The following is a 26,295-nucleotide window of genomic DNA, read 5'->3' as shown; positions in this document are numbered from 1 at the left end:
AACTGATTGCTTACATAAAATCACGTTTCTCAGCTGTTTTATACACATTGAAGGCACTAGACTGTGTCTATGAGCATTAATGTAACCTGTAAAAAATAGCTTCCTCTTGAAATAGTCATGCATAGCTCGTTGAGATTCTTTGATGCAGCACTGGGTCCTCAATTAAAAATAAAAAATAAATATAAAGAAGATTTCCTTCAAGTGGATGTCTAAAATTAATCTATTTGCAGTTCTTTTTATTCACCTTCTTAATGCTCATTTTTTTATACTACATGACATAATTTATAAGCCTCAGCTCGTTATTTTAACTATGTGAAATATTAGATGTTTTAAAATGGCAGCTTCCAGGCAAAACTGTATCAATATACTGGCTTGGACTTTTCACACAGCCTGATTGCCCACCTGTCATGTGTGCCACAGCTCTTGCCTGGGACATGTTCCTAGGCTTTCTTGTCATGTAGACAAGGCTATGGGAAGATGCTATTGCATCTGAGCAACATCCCATTGTGTTCAGCTTCACAGCAACACAGCTTCAGCTGCCAACCCAAATAGGGAACTCAAACAGGCTCCTAGATTCCCTAGGCTAAACATAGTCATAATCTGTAATCCACAGGAAGATAACAACGTGAATGGCTTTCCTAAATGGAAGTTTATGAACTTAAAAGTAAGATATGTACAGCTGATATTTTATAAAATATTTATTTGTAATGTGACTACCTGTGATATCAGTAGCTTCAGCAGGAATGACAAAACCCAAATCATCGTATAAACCACATACGGGCAGGAATTGAAATAGACAGCATTAATTTCAGAGGAAAACAGAAAAAAAAGTCAGTGAAGGAGTCAGACAGAAACTTTCAGTCAAGAAAAACTACCACTATTGTCAGTGATAGTACTCAAACTCTGGCTTTTGCCTAATGGTTTCTCAGTAACAGTTAGCCCTGTAGGGAGGTACTTGTTCTGATCTAGGAACGCCACTTGCCAAGGACTCAAATGCTTCAGACAAATCTTAAACCCCAGATGATCTTAACAATCATAGAATCACAAAACATCCTGAGTTGGAAAGAAGAATCCCACAAGAATCTTTGGACCCAGCTCCTGGGGGAGTTGTCCAAACATTTCTTGAACTCTGATAGTCTCGGTGCCATGGCCACTTCGATGGGGAGCCTGTACCAGTTCCCAACCACAGTGAATAACTTTCAGTGAATAACTTTTTCCTGATATCCAACCTGAGCCTTACACGACGCAGCTCCATCCCTCAGGTCCTGTCGCTGTCCTCAGAAAGCAGAGCTCAGCACCTGCCCCTCCACTCTCCTCATGAGGAAGCTGCAGGCTGCCATGAGGCCTCCTCTCAGCCTCCTCTGCTCTGGGCTGCACAAACCAAAGGACCTCAGATACTTTTCTTACGTCTTGCCCTCTAGAACATTCACCATATTTCTTGTGCTCCTTTGGCCACTCTCTAATAGTTCTATGACCTTCTTTATTGTGGTGCCCAAAACTGGACACACTACCTGAGGTACTCAAGGTACAATAGGGTATGGGAAACTGAAGCCTGGAGTAAACAGGAAATATCTGTCAATTTACAACAAATTTTGATACTCACAGTCTCAGTCTGTTGTACCAAGTCTGGATTTGACCATGTCCTGCTTACCTCATCTTAAACAGAAAATAGGTTGTAAATAGAAACCAGAACATGCCATCAAAGTGAGGCAGCATGCACAAGAAATGAACCAGGAGAAATAAACAGCAGAAAATTGCAGAAGAGGTTAAAAAATCATTTTAGTTTCTGAATACACAAGATAAAGATGTTGGTCCTTAAAATCTTTTTATTTATGGGCATAAGAAGAGAAATACAGTCATATTGGGAGAGGATGAGAGAGACAAACCCAAACTAAGCCACAACACTTACAGTGATGAGGAAATGATGTTGCAACAGTCAGTTGCATTTAGATTATCCTTCCAAGCATTAAGAAGGTCTTTCCAAAAATTTAAAAGGCATTTTTGAGAATCAAAAATTATATATATATATATATATATATATATATCTCCATATTCTCTGAAACATCCTGCCAAGGCAATTTACTGGCAAATCCTGCATCACCTGTGTTGAGTAATGGTGCAAGGAACTTACCCTGTCAATTTGTAGCCGTACACAGGAAAATGAAAGTACCACTATCTACCTAATCACAAAAAAATGGCAGCGTCCATGACAATGCAGGTTCTTAAAACATTAAAATGCCATTTAGGTGAAGAATTTGAACAATAAAACTCCAGAAGACCACTACTGCAGGAACACTTCTGCAAAAAGCTTCGTATGAGACATCAAAACCTATTCACCTGGGACACTACTGTCACCCCTGTGCTCCTGGGACCTGCCCCTTACCTCTGCTGGGCAGCACAGGCTGGTCCAGGCTGCCAGGCCACATCTCAATGGCCAGCAGCACTTGCAAGTTGGCGGCTGTGCCTCCCAACTGTCCCCATTGGCCCCAGATGTGCCAGGGAGCACAGTAGTAGCACAGGCATCCCTCAGAACAACCACCCCTCTGCCAGCACTCATGCCTGGGGAGGACGGTTTCATGTTAACCCCTGTTATGGCCAAAATGACATCCACGTGGTAAAGCAAATGCTAGTTCCTCTTTGGCATTCTGTAAATGAACACATTAGGTCAGAGATGGACAGTTGCTGGGGTTACAGCTACAAAAATAGCATGACTTTATGCTTGCTGCATGGCTCCAATCTGCCACCACCTCCAGGCCCTCCCAGGGTTCCTGAAGAAGCAGGAAGGTCATTTTTTGGAGCTGAGGCTAGTGAAGTCCCGCCTCACTATTTGGGGGCAACAAGTAACTCTGGAGGGAGGGAGGAAGTGCCCCATCCAGTCTATGTGTTTCTCCCTGCCAGCAGCACACAGTGTTTCTGTAAGACCTGTATAGAAACCCTCTTGACTACAGACAGGGTCAGTCCAAATATGAGCTCAAAGTTTGGACTCTGAAACCAACCTGCTGGGCAAAAGAAGAGACCTACAGCTGTTTGGAGAGGTTTGGGTGTGTTCTTTATTTTTTTTCTTGAGTGGCTGTCCTATATTGTACTGCCCTGATAAGCTTTCTGAGCACAAGAATAGATGGCCAGATAGGCTGATTTGGAGGCAGACCAGAAACAGCTAAGCAGGCTCTAGCCATTTCCTGGTGAGGCTACACTGTTCAGATCCAAAGGTTCTTGACACATGAATACATTTAAACTGGGGAAGAGGAGGAATTTCACTGTAGCTAGAAAAACTTCCTTTGACATTTGGGGGAGTGTGGCTTCCTTCTCTTAATTTCAGGACTTAACCTGCACTTAACCCTCCATTGGTTTCCCAGGAAAACCATATTCCAAGGTGGCCAGGAGAAACTGCTCTCTCTCAGGTGCCTTGGGTCTGAGATAACTAGCGGATACTGTATGTGCTTTCTTGGGGAGGAATGGGCTAATTTTTTCTTTGCCCATCTTCTGCAGGAGCAGGGAGCCAGCCTAGGCCACATCAACTGGTACTAGAGATTTCTGCTAATTTAGGGCAGGACTCTTCTCCCCTGGAAAGTGTCAGTACATCTTAGTAGGAGTGATTATAAAGTGAAATAAGATGTGCCTGCCATAAACATTCAGAGGGCCAAGCCCTGGTGGAGTAGTAGGAAAAGGTTGTGTTGTTTTTTGTTTTTGTTTTTCTGTAAGCAGCTTGTAGATATTAAAGTAAAGCAGAGATGTGTGTTGGACCATGTGTATGCATGCAAGAAACAAGCTGGCTGAGATGCTGATCCATGGACAGGCCCTGTGGCAGATACCACAAAATCTCATGAACAAGTCTTGTGCAATAGGGATATTCTTAGGAGTAACATCTTGGCAGCCGTACCAGTTTAAACAGCCACACACCCTATTCCTCCTACCCTCTGCTGCACCCTCACAAACACCTATGCACTGAACCATATCCAGAAGTGGATGCAGCTAAAACCACCTTTTTTGTTACTTTTTGCTAGATAATTTGTAGAGGACTTCTTCCTCAGCTCATTTCACTACATGGACACAGGTATAAGAGATGAAGGCTGATGGATAGACGTGGAGACTGCCCCAGGAATGAGGCATCAGCATCAGTTCCTTCAAGGGAGCAGTGCTGCAAGGACAAGAGTGAAAGCTCTCTGCATCGGGCACTGTAGAGCATTAAAACTAAACCTATAAACTGATGATTCATGAAGAAACAAGGCAAAACCAGGGCAGTGTGTGAATGACAGGCTGCCATCAAAGATCTCAAAGGGAAATAGTCTGGGATTTCTGTGAGTCAGGTAAGAACCAGCTGTTGTCTAAGGGCCTAACAAGCAAGCCTGTATCCTGATACATATTTAGATATTGCAGGAATATTATATAAGCAAAGGTAAAGTGGCACTGCAATTGATTTACACTGCTTCTTCGCATTGGCAGAGTGCAACCTTAATTTCAAAAATAACTTTGAGAATAAACTTGGAAAGGTGTCCAGTTCATAATCAGATGTAATATAGGGTGGAATTCTAAAGACTTGTGTAGTAAATAACATTCAACTTGACTCTTATTACTTAAAGCCTTTATGAAATACCCCAACTTTACAAGACACCCCAAAAGGGTAATTTGTTCACTAAGGGCCCTCCCTTGAGAAATACTATGTGTAAATATCTACTGATTCCTGTGTTAAAGGCTGAGAGATCAAAGACATTATCCATGCCAAGATCAGAGCAATACTGTTAGCAAAGACATAAATCTTGTGGCAGGCTGTTTCCCCATTGTCACCTGCACTAGCTAGGAAAGTATGTTTTGCCACTACATTTTCACAAAAGAAATATAGTCAGTACAATCTAGAGAGTTAACATATCCACGTGAAAACCTGGCTTAACTGTCATGAGAATCTCCCCAAGAAATAACTTCTGGTGTCCTCAAAACATACAGTACTTACCAAAGCATATTAACATGACGCAGATGAAAAAAGAGAAAGGTTTCCAACCTAGACCAGACTTAGCTTGTAGATTAAGCCACAGAGAGGCCAAAGATACAGAAAGACAGTGGCAACACTATACAAGGCATATAACTTCAAAAAAAAAAAAAAAAAAAGTGTCAACCAGAACTACAGGATAAAGCCCAAACCCATTGCTTACATTGCCACTTATAAGTTCACTTTTAAAGAGGAAAAAAAGACCAAGCCTGGGCTGAGAGTTATCAGAGCCATTAAACACAGACCAGCTACCTACATTTGGGGTGGGAACGGCCTCACCCTGCACTGATGGAGGGTGTGCTGTTTAAGAAGGCGGGTGAAGAAATGTCTCTTTTTCCCGCTAGTGATATCCAAAAGAATGTGTGATCTTTTCTAGTTTTGCTGCAGCCCCTTCGGGAAGGGAAAAGTCTCCGTGGCAGCATGCCAGCACCCAGCACGCCATCACAGGGAGAGATGTGGGGAGCAGAGAGGGAAGCACAGCATCTCCGGCGGTCCCTGCAGCCCGGCCAAGCCCTGGGGCCAGCCCGGGGCTGAGCACCCAGCTGCGGCCGGCTTCCCTGGCCCCGCTACGGCCCGCTGGAGCTCATCGAAATCTCACCCGCTGTCAAACCCGCCTGTCGGCACTGCGGGACCGCCTTCCTCTCAGGCAAAGCCGCCGCTCACCCAGGACACACGGAGGGGGCTGCCGGGAGGCGCGGGGGAGCCGCGTCCCGTTTCCAGAAGAATTACCCGAGGCTCCCGCGGCCGCAGCCACCTGTGCGGGCCGGGCCGGGCCTGGCCGGGCTGGGGGCGGGCCGGGAGCACCGGGTCCCTCCTCTGCCTGCGCCTGCGGGTGGGACAGGGAGAGGGAGCCTACAGCGCCCGGCCGCCGAGGCTCCCCTAGGAGGGAAGTTTCCCCCGAGCACGGAGCGGGGTTCCGGCAGGGAGCGTGGCTGTGCCGTGCCCTTTCCCCTCCCGGCAGGAGGAAGCGGCGGCGCCGGCAGGTGTCGAGTGGCGGTGACAGGGGCGGCTGAGCTGGGGGTCCCGCCGGGTGCTGGCGCAGCGCGGAGCATGGAGAAGCTGAACAAGCTGGCCGTGCCGGCCGGGGAGAAGCTCAGGTACGGGCTGGGACCCCCGCGGACCCCGCCACGCGTGGGGCGGAGCGGGGCTGCCGGGCACCTGCGGGAGGGAAGAACGGTGGGGCCGCGGGGAGACGCGTCCTGCACTGGAGAGGACACGGGGCATCGGGGGGCCACAGGGACACGGGGGGGACAGGGGGGCACGGGCAGAGGCCGTGGGGTTACACCAGGTCCTCGCTGCGGCCGTGCGGGGAAGCGCGGGACAGGTCTGTGGAGGATAACGTGGTGGCTGCTTCATCGGCAAAGCAGGGGAAAAGGGTTTAAAAGTTTGTTTGCAAAGATTTAAGAAAACAGGCTTGGACTCAGTAAGGTGTATGAGCTGTATGCAAATTAGGGAAAAATGGCTTAATGGCTTAATAGTTTAATTGGAGTGTCATATGAAGTTGGCTTTAGCAGTTAAGTTCCTGTGGTATTTCCCAGTCTTCGAAAGAACGGGTAGAAGACAGGGAACTGGAAAGCGGGAAATGTTCCTAAATGAAAGAGGACAACTTTAAATACAGGGTTTGAGAGAAAAAAAAAAAAAAAGCAGAAGCTGACCATTACTGAAGTATTTTTAGTGTGGCTGGATTTGTGTGCTGGTGGAGTGGGTACCTCAAGGCTCTTTCACAATGCCTTTTTTTCCTGAGTAATTAAAAGAAGTCCTGTTTCAGATGAAGGCTAAAATAGGAACATCTTTTCTTCTTCTTCCTTTTCTTTTTCCATAAAGAAATACTGGAAAACGTTTTTTTTTTTTTTTTTTTTTCCTAAAATTACTCATATTTAAGCATTTAATACTAATTCATAAACAACTTACAAGTGTCTGTCCCTCTCCCCAGAAGCCTTCATGCAAATTAAAATAATCCCTTGTAAAGCTGGTCTTGATGGAACGGAATTTCTTGCTCTCCACCCTCTCCGTACTGCTGAAATATTGGGGTGTACTTGTAGAGGTGTGATGACCCTTATAGTCCTCATCCTGGCAGGCTGCACCCTACAGCCTGGGCAAGGTCTCTCGATAGCCCAGTGGACAGGGAAGAAGACAGTTAATTTTCTCATGGTCTGCAGTTTATCACTTTAACTGGTCTAAAATGGTTTAAATGGTGTTAGGCCTCAGTGCTAGTTGGATTTAGTTATCTCCAGATAATAAACTAAGTGACGCGATGGAAATCTTGATGCCATCAGGATAGTTACTGGTACATAAATAAAATGTTCTCCTCAGTGATAAAGCTGTACCCTCTGCACCTCTTGCAAATGCTTAAAACAGGACTAAAAACAAGATTACATCCAAATATATAGAGAAGGTCCTATACGTTAGGGTTATAATGGTCCACAGCTCCTTTGTGTACCAATTCAAAAGCCTTAAACCAGAAAGGCAGCCATTGCATCCCTTCTGCATCTACCTTTGCATGGGCTGATGCTCTGTCTTGACCAAAGCTTTTAAATTGTAAAATAAGGAAGAGGAGGAAGTACTTCCACTCTCCTATATTACCTTGACCTATTAAAAGCTACTTTTTCTGTCTTTCTTATTGCAAGTTCATTGTCGTTCTGCAAGCAGCGCACATTTCTCCAACATGTCTCTTCACTACATGCACTGGAAATGCATGCATGCTTTAGCTTAAACATGTTTAAATATCTCATTAGACAGAGACCTGGATATATGGTTACATTGACCCTACTACAACATGAGGGTTTTAATAACACATGGTAGAAGCTTCCTTGAGATTGTGTTCATAGTGCAAACTTAGAAGAGATGTGCAAATATAGGAAGAGATCAGTTTAACATGGTGGCAGCCATTGCTTCCTTCTTTGAAACGGCCATGTGTCTGCTTGCACACTGTAACTTGTTGATTTTGCCATTGACTTCCTAATATAGCCTCCTACCTACAAAGAAGATATGTATGTGGCTCAAAATTTCCACCAAGTTACATGAATGAAAAGTTTGTTAAAAATCTGCCTTCCTCCATATGCTAAGATGTAAATGCAGAGAACTTTTCTACAAAGGATAGGTTCTATTGATGTAATTACAGTTCACATACTTCTCTAAAGACAACTTTCTTAAACTTTCTGCATTGTAGCAGCAAAAATTAAAGTAGTACTGCTGCTCAGTCAGTGTTTGAGACCAGAACTTTTTTTTTTTTTAAGTGTAGACCTGAAAAAGTAGGTATTATTTGGCTTCAGTAATCTCATCTGTTGTCCATGGGCATACTTGAACTGAACAGATGCAGCCTTTCATTGAATTAGCAAGTCTTACATTAGATCCGAATTCTTGACATATTCAAGACATTTATCGCAACAATAAGAAGTGTAAGCGTTCTTATGTGCCTCTAACTGTCATGTTGCAGTATGAGCGTTGTTTGCAGTTGCAGTTAAGTCACTCAATTAACTTAAATATCAGTTTGATAGGAATGCTGGAACTTCATGGAATTCCATTATTGTTTTAATATAGTGTTTGTTACAAGGTATGTGCAGTATTATAGAAGTATTCCCTCAGAATACACCGTTTATTCTAATTGCTTTCATATAGTCAGGAAAACATGAAGTTCTGGGGTTGGTTGTTTATCATGAGATTAATTTATGTGGTGCATGCAAAGAATTTGGTACTTTGGATGGTTTTCTAAAGTGTGGAGTGAATACATGAGCAATAGCTATGCTGATGTAGCAGTCTCTAGTATGCCTTGATTTTAGAAAATAAATTTGTGCTTCAGACAAACATATGCCTAAGTAGATGCACTCATAATCAGGAATGGCAATTGGCAAAGGTAACATGAAGTTAGCAACTCTATATAGGATCAAACTTGCAGGCTCTTTTGTGGTTCAGCTTCCTTAGACTATACACCTATGATTCCTGCTCTGTAAATAATTTGTAGCTGCCATATATGACTCTGTTATAACATCTCTTCAGACTTGCTGCATTTTTTATGATGACCACAAACCTTAATAATGCCCCTTTGCACTCAGCTGCCTTCAGCTGTGTATCACAATGTCATTTTCAAAGGCATCATTACCATCCCCACTGCAGTGACAAACCATGGCATGAAGCAGAAGCGTACCACATGCTTTCACTTGCTGAAGGTCATACAGCCAACATCTTCAAGACTGCAAAAAGATCACTTTTCCAAGAGTAAAGTTTCCTGTCCACTTGAAATAACTTCATTAAATTGCAGCAGTTCCTCCCTGCCCCACCCAAAAAAACTCCACCCCAAACCTAAAATCACTATCCCCATAACTGACAAATGAAAAACAAGTGGGGGGGGACACGACAACTGACTTTTTTTGTTTTCTTGGGTAGGATACATGTCAGCTTATTTGCAATGCAAACACAATCCTTTTGTTTTAACATCCCCTGCTAAACAGGAGGGTTCAAGTCCTAATTCTATTAAAATCAAGATAAGTTTCCTTGAGGCCTGAATGTCTGTTAGTCGTCTATCAAGTTTGAAGGTATTTATGGTCTTCACTAATTTACTGCGGATAGAGATAGCTTGGCTCTTAACTACTGTCTTTTCTTTACTACAATATTTTTTTGGTGTAGTTTCCTCTTGAAAGGGTATAAGCAGAAAATGAACACATTTGGGAGCAAAATGATATATTGTAAACTGATGCCTTCTATGTGTAGCATGTTTTATCAAAGGGAATATTTCCTTTTTGAGAGAATAAATTGGGAACATCTGAACATCAGTTCTGCACTGTAAGAAAATGTTTTTATTACAGAAATTCTAATTAATTCTTGTTAATAGTGAATAGGACCAAATAAAAATCTCCTTTTTTTAAGTCAAATTTTAATGTAGTTTGTCAGAATCAGCGTAAAAATTAACCAAGGAAATAAACTGGAGTTTCAAAGCAGTCTCCCCATGACAGAGTTGGGCACCAGAGTCCACATCCAACATTAACGTATTTCCCCTCTTTTAGTTATATACACTTCAAAGGAAAAGTTATGCAAGTGTACAGGGTTAATTATATACTGCTTAGTAGTCTAAGAGTCAGAATCAGGAAAGCTGTTCCACACTTAGATGTTTCCAGTCTGACCTCATCTAGTTGCTCATCACTATTTCTTCTCCACAAGTCACGGCCCCCTCACTTCTGCTCTTACCTGCTCTGTTCTCTTTCTAGCACGAGTCTCAGCTGTCTTTACCCTTAGGCCCTCAGCCAGAAATTGCCTTAAAGGTCTTCACCACCAACTGCTACCTCCAGCAGCCTTCTTTCTCAGCTTCCAGTTTCCCCTGAAAACTTGCTACTGCACACAGCACACAGTCACGGCAGTGGTTTTTGTGGCACATGCACGTTTTGGCTAGGCTAAATGTGAAGTCACAATGCTGACTGCATGCAGCCTCTAAAGCTGAAATTCATGGGAATGGGGAAAAGCAAGCTCACCAGCTACATTTGCTGTGCTGCTGAGTACAAATACAAATTCTTTCTGTGGGATTGTTAGGTCCAGTTTGTCCTACAAAAGATGGAGTTTTGATCAAATGATGAAGCTGAGTAATCTCTCTTTCCTCTTGCTTTCTGTTAAACAGTTCATGAATCTGTCTCACCTCTGGACTTTGGAATGGAATGAGATACAAAATGCAAACTTCCTAAATAACACTGAGAAAATCCATTCTTTCACTCTCAGTGCAACTTCCCCTGTCAAATCCTCCTGCTGTTTCTTTCACTGCCCTTGCTTCAGCATAGCATAGCCTCCACCCCCATCTATATTTTTTTCCTCATTTCTTCCTTTCTGTCTGCGCAAGCATTTCATAAGAACAATCCCTGTCAAATTTGTTCCTCTTTTTTTTCCATTATTGTCCTTCTTTCTGGCTATGTTGTTCTGCATGGAGCAGTCTTTGTCAGTCTGCCAAGCTGCCCTCTTTGTTTGTTTGTTTACTAAAAACATAAATCTTCATATATAAACCTTCTAATAAAAACTGTTAGGGGAAGGAAAAAAAAAATCCTGAATCCTGCCGTACTGTTTTTAAACCCAAACATTCATACATTATTCTTATATAGAATTTTCCTGCCTATGAAGTTTTTTGTATCAAACTGTGTTTGTGTAATTGTGATCCACATATGTTGTATATGAAAATAGAGCAATATGGACAAAATGCTGTGTAATGTTGAAACCATTCTGAAGAGCTCTTGTTTAATGTAGGTAGCAGCGTAAGAGTAGAGTCTAGGTTTGCACCAAAACTGTTCACAAGATCAGTTATGTCACCTTTAGTTTCCTTCTATGTAGGCAAAATTGTTCAGTCACTGGTGTAGCTTATGACAGCACTGCCTAACAGGCATGCTCTCCAAACAAAATTAGGTCTTCTAGTGGCATTGTAGCCCTGCCAAGTAATTGTCCACAATAGCAGCATTTGCCAGAACAACTATAAAAATAACAAGTTACACCATCTCAGGCCTCTGACTGTCACTTATTCAGCAAAATTTAGTAATGTAGATTGGTCTAAAGATTGACCGTTTGTGATCTTTTTGTTGTTGTTGTTGTCAAAAAAGCATATGCCCAATACCAAACAAAACACAATAAATTAATTTCCTTGGCCATAGAAGAAATAAAAATGTTTCAGCAAACTTTGTATAACCTTTTGTCACCATTATTTTAAAACTACACCCCATATAGCTTTGTAGAGAGCTGGATACTAAATCATATGATGTTTCTGTTACCCAGTGATATGCTGATCCAAGAACAAAATAGTTTTGCATGTTATAGAATCATTCAAAACCTGCATACTGCACAGTCCTCTATAATTTGATAGATACTTCTCTTTTGGAAGAAAAATATGATAATAAAATTTTTGAAAAAAAAACAACAACGCTTATGGCTTCTGATAAAAGTTTCCGTATAGCATATGGAAAACAACATTAACAAGATGAGGAAAAGGTGTTCCCACAGTATTTAAAATTGCTACAAGTACCTCTTTATTTGAAAATGAACATTGTTTTTAGTAGCTCCTTTTTTCCCTTGGAACCATTGTGTGATTCTATGAAACTGCCTCTTTGGCCTACTCGCTACCTTTCAAAAACATGTAAAATCATGACTAAAGGTAATGTTACCACTGACAGATATTAATTTTCAGTGCACCTACCAAGTTCTGTCTTTATTCACTTCCCTGCAATGACTTTGTGCTTCCTCTGTTTGGTAAAATATAAAAACCATATCACTCCTAAAATTTCTGTCCTTGCTCTCTTTAACCTGTCAGGCTATAGGGAACTTCATGAAGACACAGGGCTTTTTTATTTTAACTGCACCAGTATGATAGAGTAAGCTAATGCCTTTAGTTCCCATCTGTTGCTTGCAAGTCTTTCAGAAGAGTAGAGGAAGGAAGCCTTGTTGAATATAGCTTCTGTTTTGGTATGGTTGGTTGGTTTGTTTTAAATGCATCAGCTTGTATCCAGACAACTGGTGCATAAAAAAGATCAGTTAACCAAAAAGACGCAGAGCAGGTCAGTTACGGAACAGAAGATCTCTCAACTTTTTGTTGTCAGGAAGTGACGTGCAATATTCACTTAGCATATTGTAATAGCTAATTATTCTGTCCTGTTTATAGTATCGCTTTTATCCAGTTGGGATAAAGGGGAAAGCAAGCTGGATAAGAGGGAAGAAAAAAAAACTGGAATGCCTTCAGTTTTTTATTAAGTATCTGTAATTTAAAAGGCAGTAGTCAAAAGTGCCTAGCCATCACTGCTTTCTGATACGCATAAACATCTGGGAAGTGCACATGAGTAGTAAAGATAACAAGAGCCAGGTCTACTACTCTTCTCTGCTAAATTAAAGAGGGGTTAAAAAAAAAAAAAAATGCAACAAATACTGTACAAATTAAGCAAACAAAACCTTCAATATCAATACACTGTCCACACGTAGTCAGAACAAGCCTCAGCCTTCATCTAAAAGGAGGGAGCAGTTGTACCATAGTCATTCCCATTGGTAAGTTTTCAGTTGTCTTAGCTCCATGGATAAATCTGCATATGCCTATACAGGTCAAGAATCAGGATTCCTTGCTAAGTCACCATAAAACTCTTTCATAGTGCAGAATTCCTAGTCACCTGAAATTAATTATACTATTTAATTCCATGTTAGGACTAATTTGCGTCAGAGATGTTTATGCCTTTACATGTTATGTATTTTCACTTACTCCATCTGTGTTGGTAACTAGTAAAAGTGAGTTTGACAGCTTCTTTGAAAAGATTACCTAGAGGGCATGTGAAGAAGAAAAGTATAATCAATATTAAGCTTTTCTGTGCCTGTGTGTGTACCATGTAAGCACACACCTGCTGTAATTGGTTTTTTGCTTTTAGACAAAATAGTATGTGACTGAAGAATGAGCAGAATAGGATGCCATTCAGATTTAAAAAATAATAATAATGATAGGAAAAAATCTCTTGACAAAACGAAAATATTTATATTAATTTCCTCATGTGTCTCTCATGAACAGAGCAGAAGACCATTTGTTGTTCGTGCATCCTCTCAGATAGGTGTCTATATTTGACTTCCCTCCATGAGCATGCCTCTTTCAACCTTTCTTCACAGCTTTGAGATAACTTTACAGATAAAGATCAAAGACTCTGCCTTGAGATGATGGCTTGGTAGGTTACTACGTGAGGCAGCTCCAAAGTGCCTGTTCTCCAAGCACAAGAGGCATTGCAGAGGTGACTAATGACAAGCCCCCAGAGTGCATATGGGGCAGCAGCACCCTATCCCAGACCAGCAGCAACTGAAGCAGTTTATCTGATTACACCTCAATAATTCAGCTATAGGTTGTACACATACACACACCAGCCATGGAAAACACCAGCTGCCCCCAGCCAGCTGATGCCAGTTTGCATTTTCTACCAAGAATATTGCTCTCTTGCTGTTCCAGGTAGCATTGTGGTGTGTGCATGTGGAGATCTGAGGTACCTGTAGGAGGCCTAAAGAGCTGAAACAGATGCTTTCTGTACTTGGGAATCTCCTTTTGCTTTCTGCTGAGCTACCAGAAGGGAGGTGAAAGGGGAGAATTGTTTTATGCTATTAATTGGGTTGGTTTAGACGAACAAAGCTAGTAAGTAAAACGAAACTACATCTTACAAAACTCTCACTCAGCTCACTGAGATCTGTAATCTTTCACAAAGACCATGTCAGGAATGAGATGTTGCTGGAAGCCTACTGTATGTAGTTTGAGAATATAGTGCAAGTTAAGAGCTTCAAGCTTTTCAAAATCTCAAGTGGTACTTCTGCAAATCCCCTTCTAGGTGAGCAAGTTTTCCCCCCAGCAATCAGGAGTCTTTCCCTTTGTTCAGAAACAATAACTTTCTTAATTTTGTCATCTGCACACCTGTTTATAAAACGAAAAGCTAGTGGAAACACAAAATAAAGAGCAGCTGGGCAGACCATGGTGGAATAATTGAGCTGTGGGGAGCAGTAAACATTGGGGCTGGGTGTGCTGTTCCTTCTCAAGTTCCACATTTTCATTTATTTATTTATTAATAACAAGGGGAGGTGTAGTAGTCTTTTTTTAAGTTTCTTTATTTTTTGCTTTTCATCTTGTAATAACTTTGCTTTTGTTCTCCAAATTCCATTATATTCTTCTAAGCTATTTTATTTTTTTGTGGATCCTTTCAGTAAAACTTTTTAGCCGAAGCTTAAAATGTTAAAGCAAGGGGGTTTGTAGGAATGTTTTTTTGTTGTTGTTGTTGTTTTTTTCATTTAACTTTAAGCTTGTACCTACTAAATCCCATTCTTCCACATTTCTAATGCTAAGCATTTGAATTTGCCTGGAAAAGAAGAAATATTTTTTTGGCTTTACTTGATCAGTTATACAGCTTTTCTCAAGGCAAAGATGAGGGATACATCCAAAATGAACCTTTTCTTGTCTGAAGTAACTGGAGTATCTTTTTCTGAAGTATCTTCAGAAAAAGAGGCTTTCTAGACACAGAACTACAGAGTGCATTGTCAGTGAGAAACAGCCAAAATGGTATAAGAACTTAACCCAGAGTGCAACCTGACTGATTTAAAATATGATTTATATATATATATATATGTATATGAAGCCAGTTCAACTTTACTCATTATAAATCTGAGTTTAGGAGGAGAAAGAATATGCAGGTCAATTAATACTGAATGTATTGATAGTGCTTAAAGCTTCCCTTACAGATCTTTTGTCTGTATATATCCTGTTCAAAATTCTGCCCCTTTTCAACTAAACAAACTTTTCTCAGAGTGCAGATATGGATTTCTCAAGAGGCGCAACTTGATAATTCAGACAGCCTTGTAAGTGCCAAGGATTTAAGAAGGTATAATTCTGTTCCTCCAGATAAACAGAAGTATGCTCATAATATAGAAGACTTCCTGTGAACCATTTAAAACTGGTTTTTGTTTAGCTGCCACTCCCTACTGACACTGCAGTCAGCCCTGTTTCCAGAATCATCATCAGCACCACTCCCAATTTCAAGTGCACGTCTGTGCTCACAGCCAGATGCACTAAAGCAACAGTGCCCACTCTTCCCATCCAGTATGTAATGTTTTCATACAGCTGAGCGCTGTCCTTTGCTATGGTCCTTCCCTCACCGCAAAACGAAGCAAGCTGTACAGATTACTGATAGTGTGCACGCGCTGAAGTTTCACAGTACTGGATTCACTGCACACAAAGATAGTTACTCTTGGTTCCCAGGAGCATGGGGAGTTCATTAATGCTCTGAATCGTCTACCCTCTCCCCTCAGGTCTCTCTGAGAGAAAGCTGACAAAATTCCAGTGTCTTCATCTTTTCCTGAGCACACATCATGGAAATGAACAGGGAAACACAAGGCAGACTTAAGCCTGCCTAAATGTCTCCTGTATATGGCAGGGTGACACACATCTTGGTTAGGGTTTAGCTCTGTGCACAAGCAAAGGGTTCACTAAAGAGGTATTTCTGGAGGTGTAGATTATCCTCACAGGCTTTCTAAATACATTTTGTATATATGCAGAAACATGAAGACGTTTAAAATACTAATAGTTAAAATCTCTCAAAAATTCCTCAAACTGGTGGGAGAATTACTCATTACACAGACATTCACATGTCTGAAATTAAGACAAACGCCTCTTTCTCATGTCAGTGGGCTCTATATCTCATCTCACATCTCATTTGTTCTTTGGGTTATTTATACTTCTATTATTTTAAGCTTGGAAAGCTTTTGTGGAATAGCTTAATATGCAAGAGCATCAGAAGCTTCCATCTGATTTCCAAGTATGTGGATGTGTCACAGGCCAGGCCTATCCATTGCCCTTCACTTCACATACATTCTTCATGTGCTGAGCTGTGACCAGATCAAAGAGAGGGTGGTTTTGTTTCATTTTATCTCAAGGCAGCTCTGAGCTCAAGGCAGTTCTTGAACACAGGTAGGTGTTTTGTGACACAGCAAGTCCTTTCAGGATGTATTGTATTTGCAGTGGTAAGCCTTTCTGGCTTCCTTTACATATGTATCACAACTAGTGACTCCTTTTTCGCAATGTCCGATAATCCTGAATTGCTGGAGGTCAAATTTGATAAGATAAAAATAGTAAAGAGAGGACTAGAAGTGTCTCCTTTTAGAAAGGTTTATTCCTGAACGTAAAAGGAAAATGTCCTTCTTTCCCCTCATCTTCCAGACATACTTTTTATTATGCTAGACTCATTCTTTCAAGATCTTATCTCCAAGATGGATTGATGTCTACTAAAATAATCTTTTTTTCAGTACTTGTGTTACTTCAGTGATGTAGGATAAAACTGCATTTAGCACTTTGTGTTTTACTAAGTAGGAAATTCAGAACCAAGAAACCTGAGTTTAATCTCCCAGAGGCTATATTTTATTTAAATCTTGTGCTGATCAGTGACTACCTTTTTAAAATATGGGAATTTGCCTATATCAAAAGAGTAGAGCAAGTATCAAGTACACTGATGGTGGACTTGTCTGAACCCATAAAGCCATAGAGTTTATACCCATAGGAGAGCATAAAGACATCATGAATAGGCCCAGGCCAGACCAGCCTCTCCCCAGAAGTAACATTTCAGCTATATTCACAAGGCCCAAACCAGAACAAGAGAATAAGCCAGGTTTATTTCCGTACAATTTTGCATATACTTTTTTTTTTTTCAGCCAGTAGAAAAATCAATTTCTGGTACAAGTAGTTAATTGTTAGGTATTGTTGTCTGCTAACTACTTCATAAGTACCTGTTGTTTCACTTGACACCTTTCTACCAACTGCTAATGCTCCTTGCTGGGCTCCAACAATGAAGATTTAAAAAAACAAAAACAAAACAACAACAAAAAAAACCCTCTGCCTTCAGTATCCTAACAACCCCAGTGAGCACAGAGCTGTTTAAGGGAGAGAAACTAAAATCTGAGAGACTCTATCCAGTAGCTACAATTGAAGAGATTCAGTCTGAAGGGAGATGGCACCTGTAACAGGCCAACAGGCCTGACCTGTCTACTGAACTGTTTGGCTGTCCACCACTGCGAAACTACAAAATAAAGCTTTAAGTGGAGAGAAGTTACAGCTGAAGGATTCATTGAACAGTCTTATTAGTTATTCCCTCTGACAGGTAGAATTTCTAATATATTTCTTAGAAACATAAAATTTTTAAGAAGCACTTAGAGCTGAGACTTCCCAATTTCTCATCTGCATGCTTACTGTCAGCAATAACTGCAGGACTTTGAAAAGCTATTGTATGTGCAAGGAGTTCCTGATCAAAGGGTCTCATCCAGTCATCACTGAATTGGATCTCAAAATAGCTATCTATTGCTGAAAAGTGTTTTTCAAAGATCAACAGTGACACAGGCTACGCCTTTATCTGCAAGCCTGATTTTTACATTTAAAAAAAAAAAAAAAATCAACTAAAGTTGAATGAAGACTTGGTGCATGTAGTTAAGAAACAGCTCTTACTTTTGACCTCTTAATTATCTTTAACTGCAATACAAGATAAAGCTAGCATTGCTTCTTATTTTAATTCACAGTATTAACTGACTGAGGGCCTTGAACAAAACATTAACAGTACCTGTTCATCCCAAGAGACCAACTGGAGAATAATCACTAGTTGCTAACAAGATCCCAACTCGGAAGTGTTGTGAAGAATTGTAGTTCTGTACTTAAGGCGAGGGCTGTCTACATCAGACCATGGCAGACTCCATGTCCTGGATGCTCTCAAGGCTGTTGTTCTGAGGTTTATTGTGGCAAGAACTTTTTATTGGGGATATTTTCTTATGTAAAGAAAAGTATCTGAGAAAGAGACGAAGTGTTTGAGAGCAAGTTGATACGCAGATAGGGGCAAAACAGGTGTATGAATGCCCTTCTGTGCTTCACTTTCCTTATTGCTCTGGAATGACCTTCAGGCGTGGGTCAGAGACCCCTAAGACTCCTCTTCAATAATTTTATCTGCTCTTCATATTTTCTACTGTCTCTCAAAATCACCAGACAGACAGCTCTGTAAAACTTTCATATGATAGCCTATTATATCAGCTTTCATCTCAAGAAATGGGATGTTGTTCACTAACTGACCAGACGAGTTTTTGCAGCTTGTTCAACTTTATGGGTCAAACAGGATTCCACTTGAGCTAGAGATCATCCATGCCTGAGGTCTTTCTACACTCACCACTATTTTAATGCATTGGTTATCTGCTCACGTTCACAGGCTTGATGCAAGTCAAGTCATCCAGGGGTAACAAACTAGGTATTGTAGCAACTCATGTGAGAGCTATGTTGCTTTAAAAAGTGGAAAAAAAAAATCACAAATGTGCGTTAGATACTCCCTAATTTATCACACTTTTTAGTTACAACATAAAAAGGCTTCACAAATTTGATTATGCGAAGTTAGAAATGGTCTGGTTTCAGTTCACCTGCATGCAGAAAACCAACTGGTTGTGCCGGTAGCGGGACATGCAACTGTCTCCAATATAAATGCCTCTTTTTAAAAATAGAAATATGTATTAAAATGTTCTTTTAAACTTATTCACTGCGCGTGAGACACTAGTGATAATCCAATTCACTTGAATACGATCAAATTAAAAGCAAAATGTTCTGGGGACCTGTAGTTATAACTTTTGGGGTGGGTTTTATTTTTTTGTTGGTTTATTTTTTTCAGAGCCAAGGTGACAATATGAAATAAAATCATTCATATGAAAAATGAAACACTTTTTTTCAAAATATAGCCAGAATTTTACCACTGTAATGATATATGTGAATGTCAGAGATGAGTAATAAGCAACATTCAGATCTCAATTTAGACTTAAATTTTTGGTTTGGGCCCTATTTCTAACAATAAATACTGGAGGAAAAATAACCGATTCTTATATGCATTTTTAATTAAAGGCTGCCAAGCCTTTTTTGAAAAGGATATAAACACTTGCAAAGAACTATTTCTCACAAACTAGAACTAAAACATTTAAATCTTCTCTCTCTATTCTCTTTTCTTTCCTTTTTACTTTTCATTTGTAAGCTCTGCCAGGCCCCAGCTGGGGCACTAAACAGAAAGTCAACTGCAGAAGGCTATTTGTGATATTTCAAACATGACCAGAAGGGGTGGGGGGGGGGGGAAAGACACACAAATTCAGAAGATCTTCTAAGATCGTCACCCTCAGATTTGCATACTTAGTGAATTTGGTTAGTTCAGATAATAATGCAGACTTTTCTCATATGTATAGTGTGTTATTGTTATTGCAGGAAATCTCTGAATATTTTTCTGGACACCTGTGTCTCACACCTATAAGTAATTTTATATATATATAAATTAATAATATGAGCTTTGAGCAAAAGTTAAAAGATACGCTTGTGATTTGCTTGTCAGTTATTCTCATGATTTTTTTTTGATTAGTTGAGAATCTAAAAAAAAAAAAAAGGTTGAATGGCTTTTTAAGTAAATTTGTGTGAAGACTAAAGCTCTAGCAATACCCTTTATGTATCAGATATGACCCATGACCTTCATATTTAATTCCAATTTCCTTTGAAAAATTTATTTTAATGTTTAAGAGAGAGCTCCAATTGCCAATGATGGAGATGGAAGATAGCAAAGCTCTACATGTTACCAAAGCGTCTGCATATTAAGGTTTCAAATTTCAAGAAATCTTTAAAAAAGGGCAAGAAAGCTTTGATGTTTTTACTTGTCATTGTAAGCAAAGCTTCCAAGATTCTGTTTGTAGCCTGATCTTGCATCAAAGATGAGGTAGGCAAGACTAAAACAGAATAGCATAGACAACTTATAATGAAGAGTGCAAGGCAGAATTTATAAAAGTCCTTTTTGAAAAAATCAGTTTCTTTGTTGCTTGAGTTAAAATCTTTGGCTCAGGTCTAATACAGCCCTTAATTTAGGTGAACAGGAAGAACATAAAGTGTGTGAAGAAACTAGAAATATGTAGGCATTCTATAAGAGTTTCTAGGAAGATCAAGCTTCTAACATATTTCACTATAAAATCAGTCTTTTCAATAAGTTGTATTGGTTTTCCTGGAATTGCCTTGATTTTAGTGATTTATTTATTTTCTAAATGAGAAGGGGAGGTGGAATTATAAACTTGTACCTGCTGACTGAAAAAAAGAATGAGATATTAATTTAAATGGCTTTGATTACAAATAAATGAGTTAACAAATGAGTTAAAAACAATCTTTGATTCTAGATATCAGTCCATGTAACTCCTGGAGTCCTGAGATTTTTATGGCTCAGAGTCACAGATACTCTAATGTTTCTTCAGATGACCTAAGCCCAGCAATGTATCATTTTCCCCTCTCCTGTTATAACTTCAAACACTATGGGAATGAGGTACACTGACCACTTAAGAAATGGCTCACATAAATCAGAAATTAGAGAGTATTCCCATTATAGCTGTGGAATGTTGTAAAGTCAGTTCTGAACAATACACTAACAATGAAATATTCTAACCTGTTAGCTGTTGTTCTTTCTTGATGCATGTGCTCTTAGATTGATCATTTAAACTGCACTGAACTGTATTAAGGAGAAGGATAACATAAATCATGCCAAAGAGCTCTTTTAAAAAGGGACAGAAACTTTGTACAGAAATTATTTTAGCAACTGAAGTACTTGTCAAACATACATGAAACATTTTTTGATGTGTAAAATACTACTTGAAAGAAAAGAACTGTATATATTTCCTCTATTTTTCTTAATTTATGTAAATGGGTGTTCAACCACATGGTAATTTTAAGGCTGATTTTGTTTAATATATTACAGGAAGCTTCAAAAGATGGTTCATGATATCAAGAAAAACGAAAGTGGGATAATAAACAAGTTCAAAAAGTAAGTTTGAAATACCACTCCTAGTTTTCTCTATTTGCGGAATTTCACATTAAAGCGCTATAACTTTATACTAGCAGTGATGGGACCATATTATTCTAGAAGGATGTACTTCAGTGTATGTAAAGAAGTTCAGTCCAAACTGTGACATGCAGAATTATCATAATTATTAAGAGTTCGATGAAGTGGCTGCAGAACTGGCTTCTAAATGGAGGCTGTTTCATAGCACTTAAAATAAGTATTTGGGTGAAATGTGTTTTTGTTGTGTATTTTTGGGATTGAGCATAACTTGTTGTTTGGGTGTGTTCCTTTCCCCTCAAGCCACTATTTAAGCTACCTGCTGCAATTAAGTTTTAATTTAAGCTCCACCTTAAACTAAATGGTCAGACATAACACTTAGAATTGCCATTAAAATATTAAATCCTCCTGTGTTTCTGTCATATAATACAAAACCCACCATTACCGAACAACATTCTTACTCCAGTAAGAAGCGCTAACCAGCATAAATATTGATGTCACGTGCATAGGAGTATTATAAAATATTCATGTGTTTTTATACATAGAAATTCCAGTAATTCTGCATCCTTGTCAGATGAATACCCTATTCAGTTTCCAGTCAAACATCTATTCAAACCAATTAGCTATTTAGCTCACTTTTTCTTCTTCTTAATGCAATAGCTCATTTGCATTGCACTTCCATTTGGATGCAATTTTCTCATTCAGATGTCTTTCTTCACGTGGGTCACTGGCTACGAAAGTATAGAGTACTTCTAAAAGTTAATTAGTACACAGTATCTACAGTGTTTCCATGAAGACTATATTAAATTATAGAAATACAGCTCTCATCCATAAAAGGCGTTTATAAACACGCTAAAAACTGTTCTTAGAGTGACCATGATGGCTCAGTTCAAGGAAAAGAAAAAACAGGATTTTAACAAGGCCTACTTCTAGGTATCTGCGAAGCATTCACTAGGCTGGTGAGAGAAGCAAAAGGGCTCTGCCTGGTTTGGCTGTGCTGCAGCTCTGGGAAGCCAGGCTAGCTGATGCACTTGGTGCCTGTGGGGCAGCCCCTAACCTGGGCAGAGGACGTGGGGAGGCAGTTACAGGAGCAGCAGCCACCACCTCTCCCTCTCAGTTCTCCAGCAGTACCGTTAGCCCACCTCTGTGGCCTCTTTCTCACAGCTCTGCTTCTCTCCACAAGTCTTCAGCAGGCTGGGATTGTATCACCTGATATATCAGAGTTTCTTGAGACTGGTCACCCATCATTCACCCCACCACCCCTCCCATCTTCTTTCACTTTAGCACTGCTGCAATGTGCAGTGAGTCACAGTCACATGGTTTGTATACTTATTTCCGCATGAGCACAAAAGCACATTTTCCCTTAAAATGACAGTCTTTCAACTACTTAAATCTTCAATTTAATCTAAGCATGCTTTTCTTATCAACACAGTGTGTATGTAAAAAGATCAATGTGTTTAGAGACCTCTCTGCCAAAACCTCGCTTCACCCAGGACCTGCTCACAGGAATTGCTTACAGGCTGCCAAGGCTTTTGGTGGTCTTGTTTTTGGCTGGCTGGTTTGGTTTGGGGGTGGGATTGCTCTATAATAAGGGATGGCTTCCTACTTCACAGTAGTAATTTGTGTCGTTAATAGTATTGCAGTAGGTCCAGTGCAAATGCCCCAGAGAAAAGCAGATGGCAGAAACAACAAAAAACATCTTAAGTTTGTAATCTAAGGCCAAAAAATGTGTTCCATAGTTGCCCAGACATGAATTTTGATGTTCATCAGTATTTCTCTGACTGTGTGTCCTTCCCAGAGAGTAAGACGGGAAGGACATATAAGGGAAAAATAACAAGAACTAAATGTAGCTGAAGCTCAGAAGGTCAGAGGTACCATTGTTAAATGTCAGATATAAGATACCTGCTATAATGCTGCAATACTTTGATTCTCTCAAGATTTAAAAAAAAAAATCCTCAAAAAGAGCAGGCTTATAAAAAGTCTCTTAATGTATGACTGTAGCACAAAGCTCACATTCCACCTCCTCCAGCTATGAGAATACAAATGTATAATCATTGAAAATGAGATGTAAAAAAATATATATAATAATCTTTTTGAGACCTGTGTAGTACATCTGAGTCATTAATCTCGTCTGCACTTTTTTTAAACAGTAATTCTCACACTTGCGCATGACTTAAAAACTCAAGTCTTTAACCCAGCACATAATGAGACTTGCAATAAAACCATGAGTTGACAACACTGATAATGATATATACAACATATACCAAGCTTTGCAGAATTAGAACTGGCTGTATTCCTCTGAATGTGTCCTTTGGGGGCTTTTGATTTTGTTTTAGTATATGTATTTTTCTTAGTAAAAAAAAAAAAAAAAAGTTATCCAGTTGATTACTTCCTCCATTTCAGTGTATGATTATTTTATTAAATGTCAAAGACATAAAAATAACTAGACCAGGAAAAAATATTTAAAATGGCTTTATGTAGCACAGATTTGGAATTTGTCTATACACTATACTAAAACATAAATCATTTTGGCTTAAATTCAAACCTCTTATAATTGGAAAAAAATGTAAAGCAACCAAGTAATGTACTCGCTTATCCCAAGCCCAAAGCTGTCATAAGCAACATGTATACTGTAAGCCTCTGTGACTGAAATTGGAAGTACGTTCAAGGACTCTTGAAAGACATTTGACTTATCACTGTTTAAGACACTTCTAAAAGCTGGATTGGCTCTTGATTACAGAGAAAAGTTCATGCATCAAATGTCTCATTCTCCAAACTAGTTCATCTTCAGGGTGCGGGTGAGGAGGGCTACGTCTATCATCGTGTGTCTTAAAGTTTTGTGGAAAGCTGTCTGAGAAGTGGTGGTAACAGAAAACTACAGATAGGTTCTTTGTTGCTTAAAAGTTCCTGTTGTTTATTCCTCAGTCTGACTCAAATTTTTTTGACAGTAGAAGCAAAAATATTGCCCACAGGCTACCATTCACCTGCTTGCCTTGAATAATATGCAAAACTATTCACAATACTGCAGTCCCAGTTGCTGTGCAGATCATGATGTCAGATTATTGTATTCAGGTGTAGAAGAATCAATAGGGATAGACAAAGTTGAATGAACAGTGAGAAAGCGGAAGGTGTTTTGTTTGTTTGTTTGTTTTTGTATTTGTATCTTTGGTAATATAAACCAGGGAAGTAAGAAAGAAATAATAGATTTCACTGTGCAGGATGGATGGCTGTATATTTGAAACCTGCTGTAAAGCACTCATCTGGAAATCATAAGTTCCGAGCATCAAGGCTTGTTCAGAGGAATCCTAGTTCTGTTGAAGTCAGTGTTAAAACTCATTTCGTACACAGCAAATTCAGGATTTCACCATACATATATAATAATCTACTGTATTGAATGAGAAACTAGAAGTTCAGGTCACTCACCCTCTTGCAATATCACATCCTATCAAAACTTCCTTTGGAAAGTCATCAAAATGGCTAAAATCATGCACCTGTAGTTATTTAACTAACTGTACGCAATCCAGGTACGTCCATTTCTTGAAATCACATTTGCTAGATGACCTGAAGAATGGTAAGAACATGCACCTCATCTTTACCTCATCTGATTTACCCAACTTCTTAGCTGGGTTACTTCAGGTCCATTTTTTTTATACCACTTATAACTTGACCAGACACCTCCTTCCAGCCAAAGCTGTGCCAGCTTAGGAGGGATCCATCACTTCCAGAATAGAAGTGACCTATTCCTACACCAATCCACTGCCTGACTTGTTCGTGTCATGTTGCTAGCTTGGGCATTTTAAACAGTAGAACATTACTGCTCCAGTCCATTTTGGTGGAATGGATTAGGAAGCACTCAGACATGCGTGCTGTGTGGCAGGCATGCTGGGGACAATAACTTGAGGCAGAAGTTATTTTGTCACTAAATGTCTCTTTTACTTGCATTGCTGCAACTAGAAGATATCTGTGATCAAACCCTTGTCAGAGGGAAAAATAGTATTTTATGGACTAAACAGTGAGAGAAAAGTACAAAACTGAGCTGTAGCATGGTTAGAAAAAGAAACCAGGGAAAAGTGGAATACATCATCATAACTACTCTGAAGTAACACCAATTTCAACTTGTGGCTAAATAGCATGTTTTGAGTCAGTGTGTTTATTAATACAATATTAATTGAAGTAAAGATAAATACAGCTATATGCCATTTCACTGCCACAGCACTTTATAAAGAAAATGTGCAAAAGGATAATAAGAACAGTAAAAAAAAACTTTAAGATTAATTTTACTTTGTACAATCACCAGATACTTCAGAGCTAATGAACTATTCCGCTAGGTCACGAGACTGCAGATTAGGGAAGGTGTATCTGTCAGCTGGATTGCACCTGTTTGGATTTCTGCAAAAGCTTTGGGCAAAGTTCAATTAATTATCATTTAATTACAAGTGGGATGATCTAGTGCACTAACTCAAACTATAAATGCTCATCTCAGCAAATATGTCAATATAATTTTTCCAAATTTGGAAAGAAATGGTTTCTAAGAAGGGAATGGTCTCTGTTTAGAAGCTAACAACAGGAGAAGTTAAGGACTCTTGAAAATGAGGAGATTTTAGCCACTTCTTAAAAGCTGGGGGACTGAGTGGAAATGCTAGCAAAGAAATGTAGAATGATTGGTTCCTTTAAGTAAAATGCTACTACTACATATACTTGGTTACTTTTCTGGCTGTAGCCTGTAAAAACGAGTGCTGTTAGAGCAGAAAACCCAGACCTTCGCTGCAGTTTATTTTACAGTTCTCTGCATAGTTGTGGAAAACAACAACAAGAGTGTGATATTAACTTGAAGTATGTGATTAATACTTAATATTCTTATAGGATTCCTTATATGAGTAAAGTTTAAATACATGCCTAGATACTTTGCTGGATTAACCTCAGCAAGCTGCAAAGGGGAAATCTCATATATATATAAAAAAAGGAATCCTATAAGAATATTAAGTATTA

The 26,295-nt window shown here is 39.5% G+C and overlaps 1 protein-coding gene and 1 long non-coding RNA gene across 6 annotated transcripts in view; one reads left to right on the top strand and one right to left on the bottom strand.

Annotated features, from left to right (window-relative positions):
- Positions 1–26,295, top strand: part of BLNK (B cell linker) — a 97,183-nt gene that overhangs the window by 46,149 nt on the left and 24,739 nt on the right. For 3 of the 5 annotated variants that reach the window (XM_035330386.1, XM_035330387.1, XM_035330388.1), the window contains one exon: positions 21,226–21,291. In XM_035330386.1, the coding sequence (XP_035186277.1) occupies positions 21,226–21,291 (66 nt within the window). Of the gene's footprint in view, positions 1–5,385; positions 6,082–21,225; positions 21,292–26,295 lie in introns of those variants that run through there. The other 2 variants (XM_035330389.1, XM_035330390.1) reach the window with 2 other exon arrangements.
- LOC118169255 overlaps positions 22,236–26,295 on the bottom strand; it is a 20,286-nt gene continuing 16,226 nt past the window's right edge. The window contains exon 3 of the long non-coding RNA XR_004751984.1: positions 22,236–22,886. This is a non-coding gene — a long non-coding RNA (uncharacterized LOC118169255). The remainder of the gene's footprint in view (positions 22,887–26,295) is intronic.

Source organism: Oxyura jamaicensis, chromosome 6 (assembly GCF_011077185.1).
Source record: "Oxyura jamaicensis isolate SHBP4307 breed ruddy duck chromosome 6, BPBGC_Ojam_1.0, whole genome shotgun sequence".
NCBI classification, from domain to species: domain Eukaryota; kingdom Metazoa; phylum Chordata; class Aves; order Anseriformes; family Anatidae; genus Oxyura; species Oxyura jamaicensis.
This window is presented reverse-complemented; position numbering and strand designations above follow the sequence as displayed.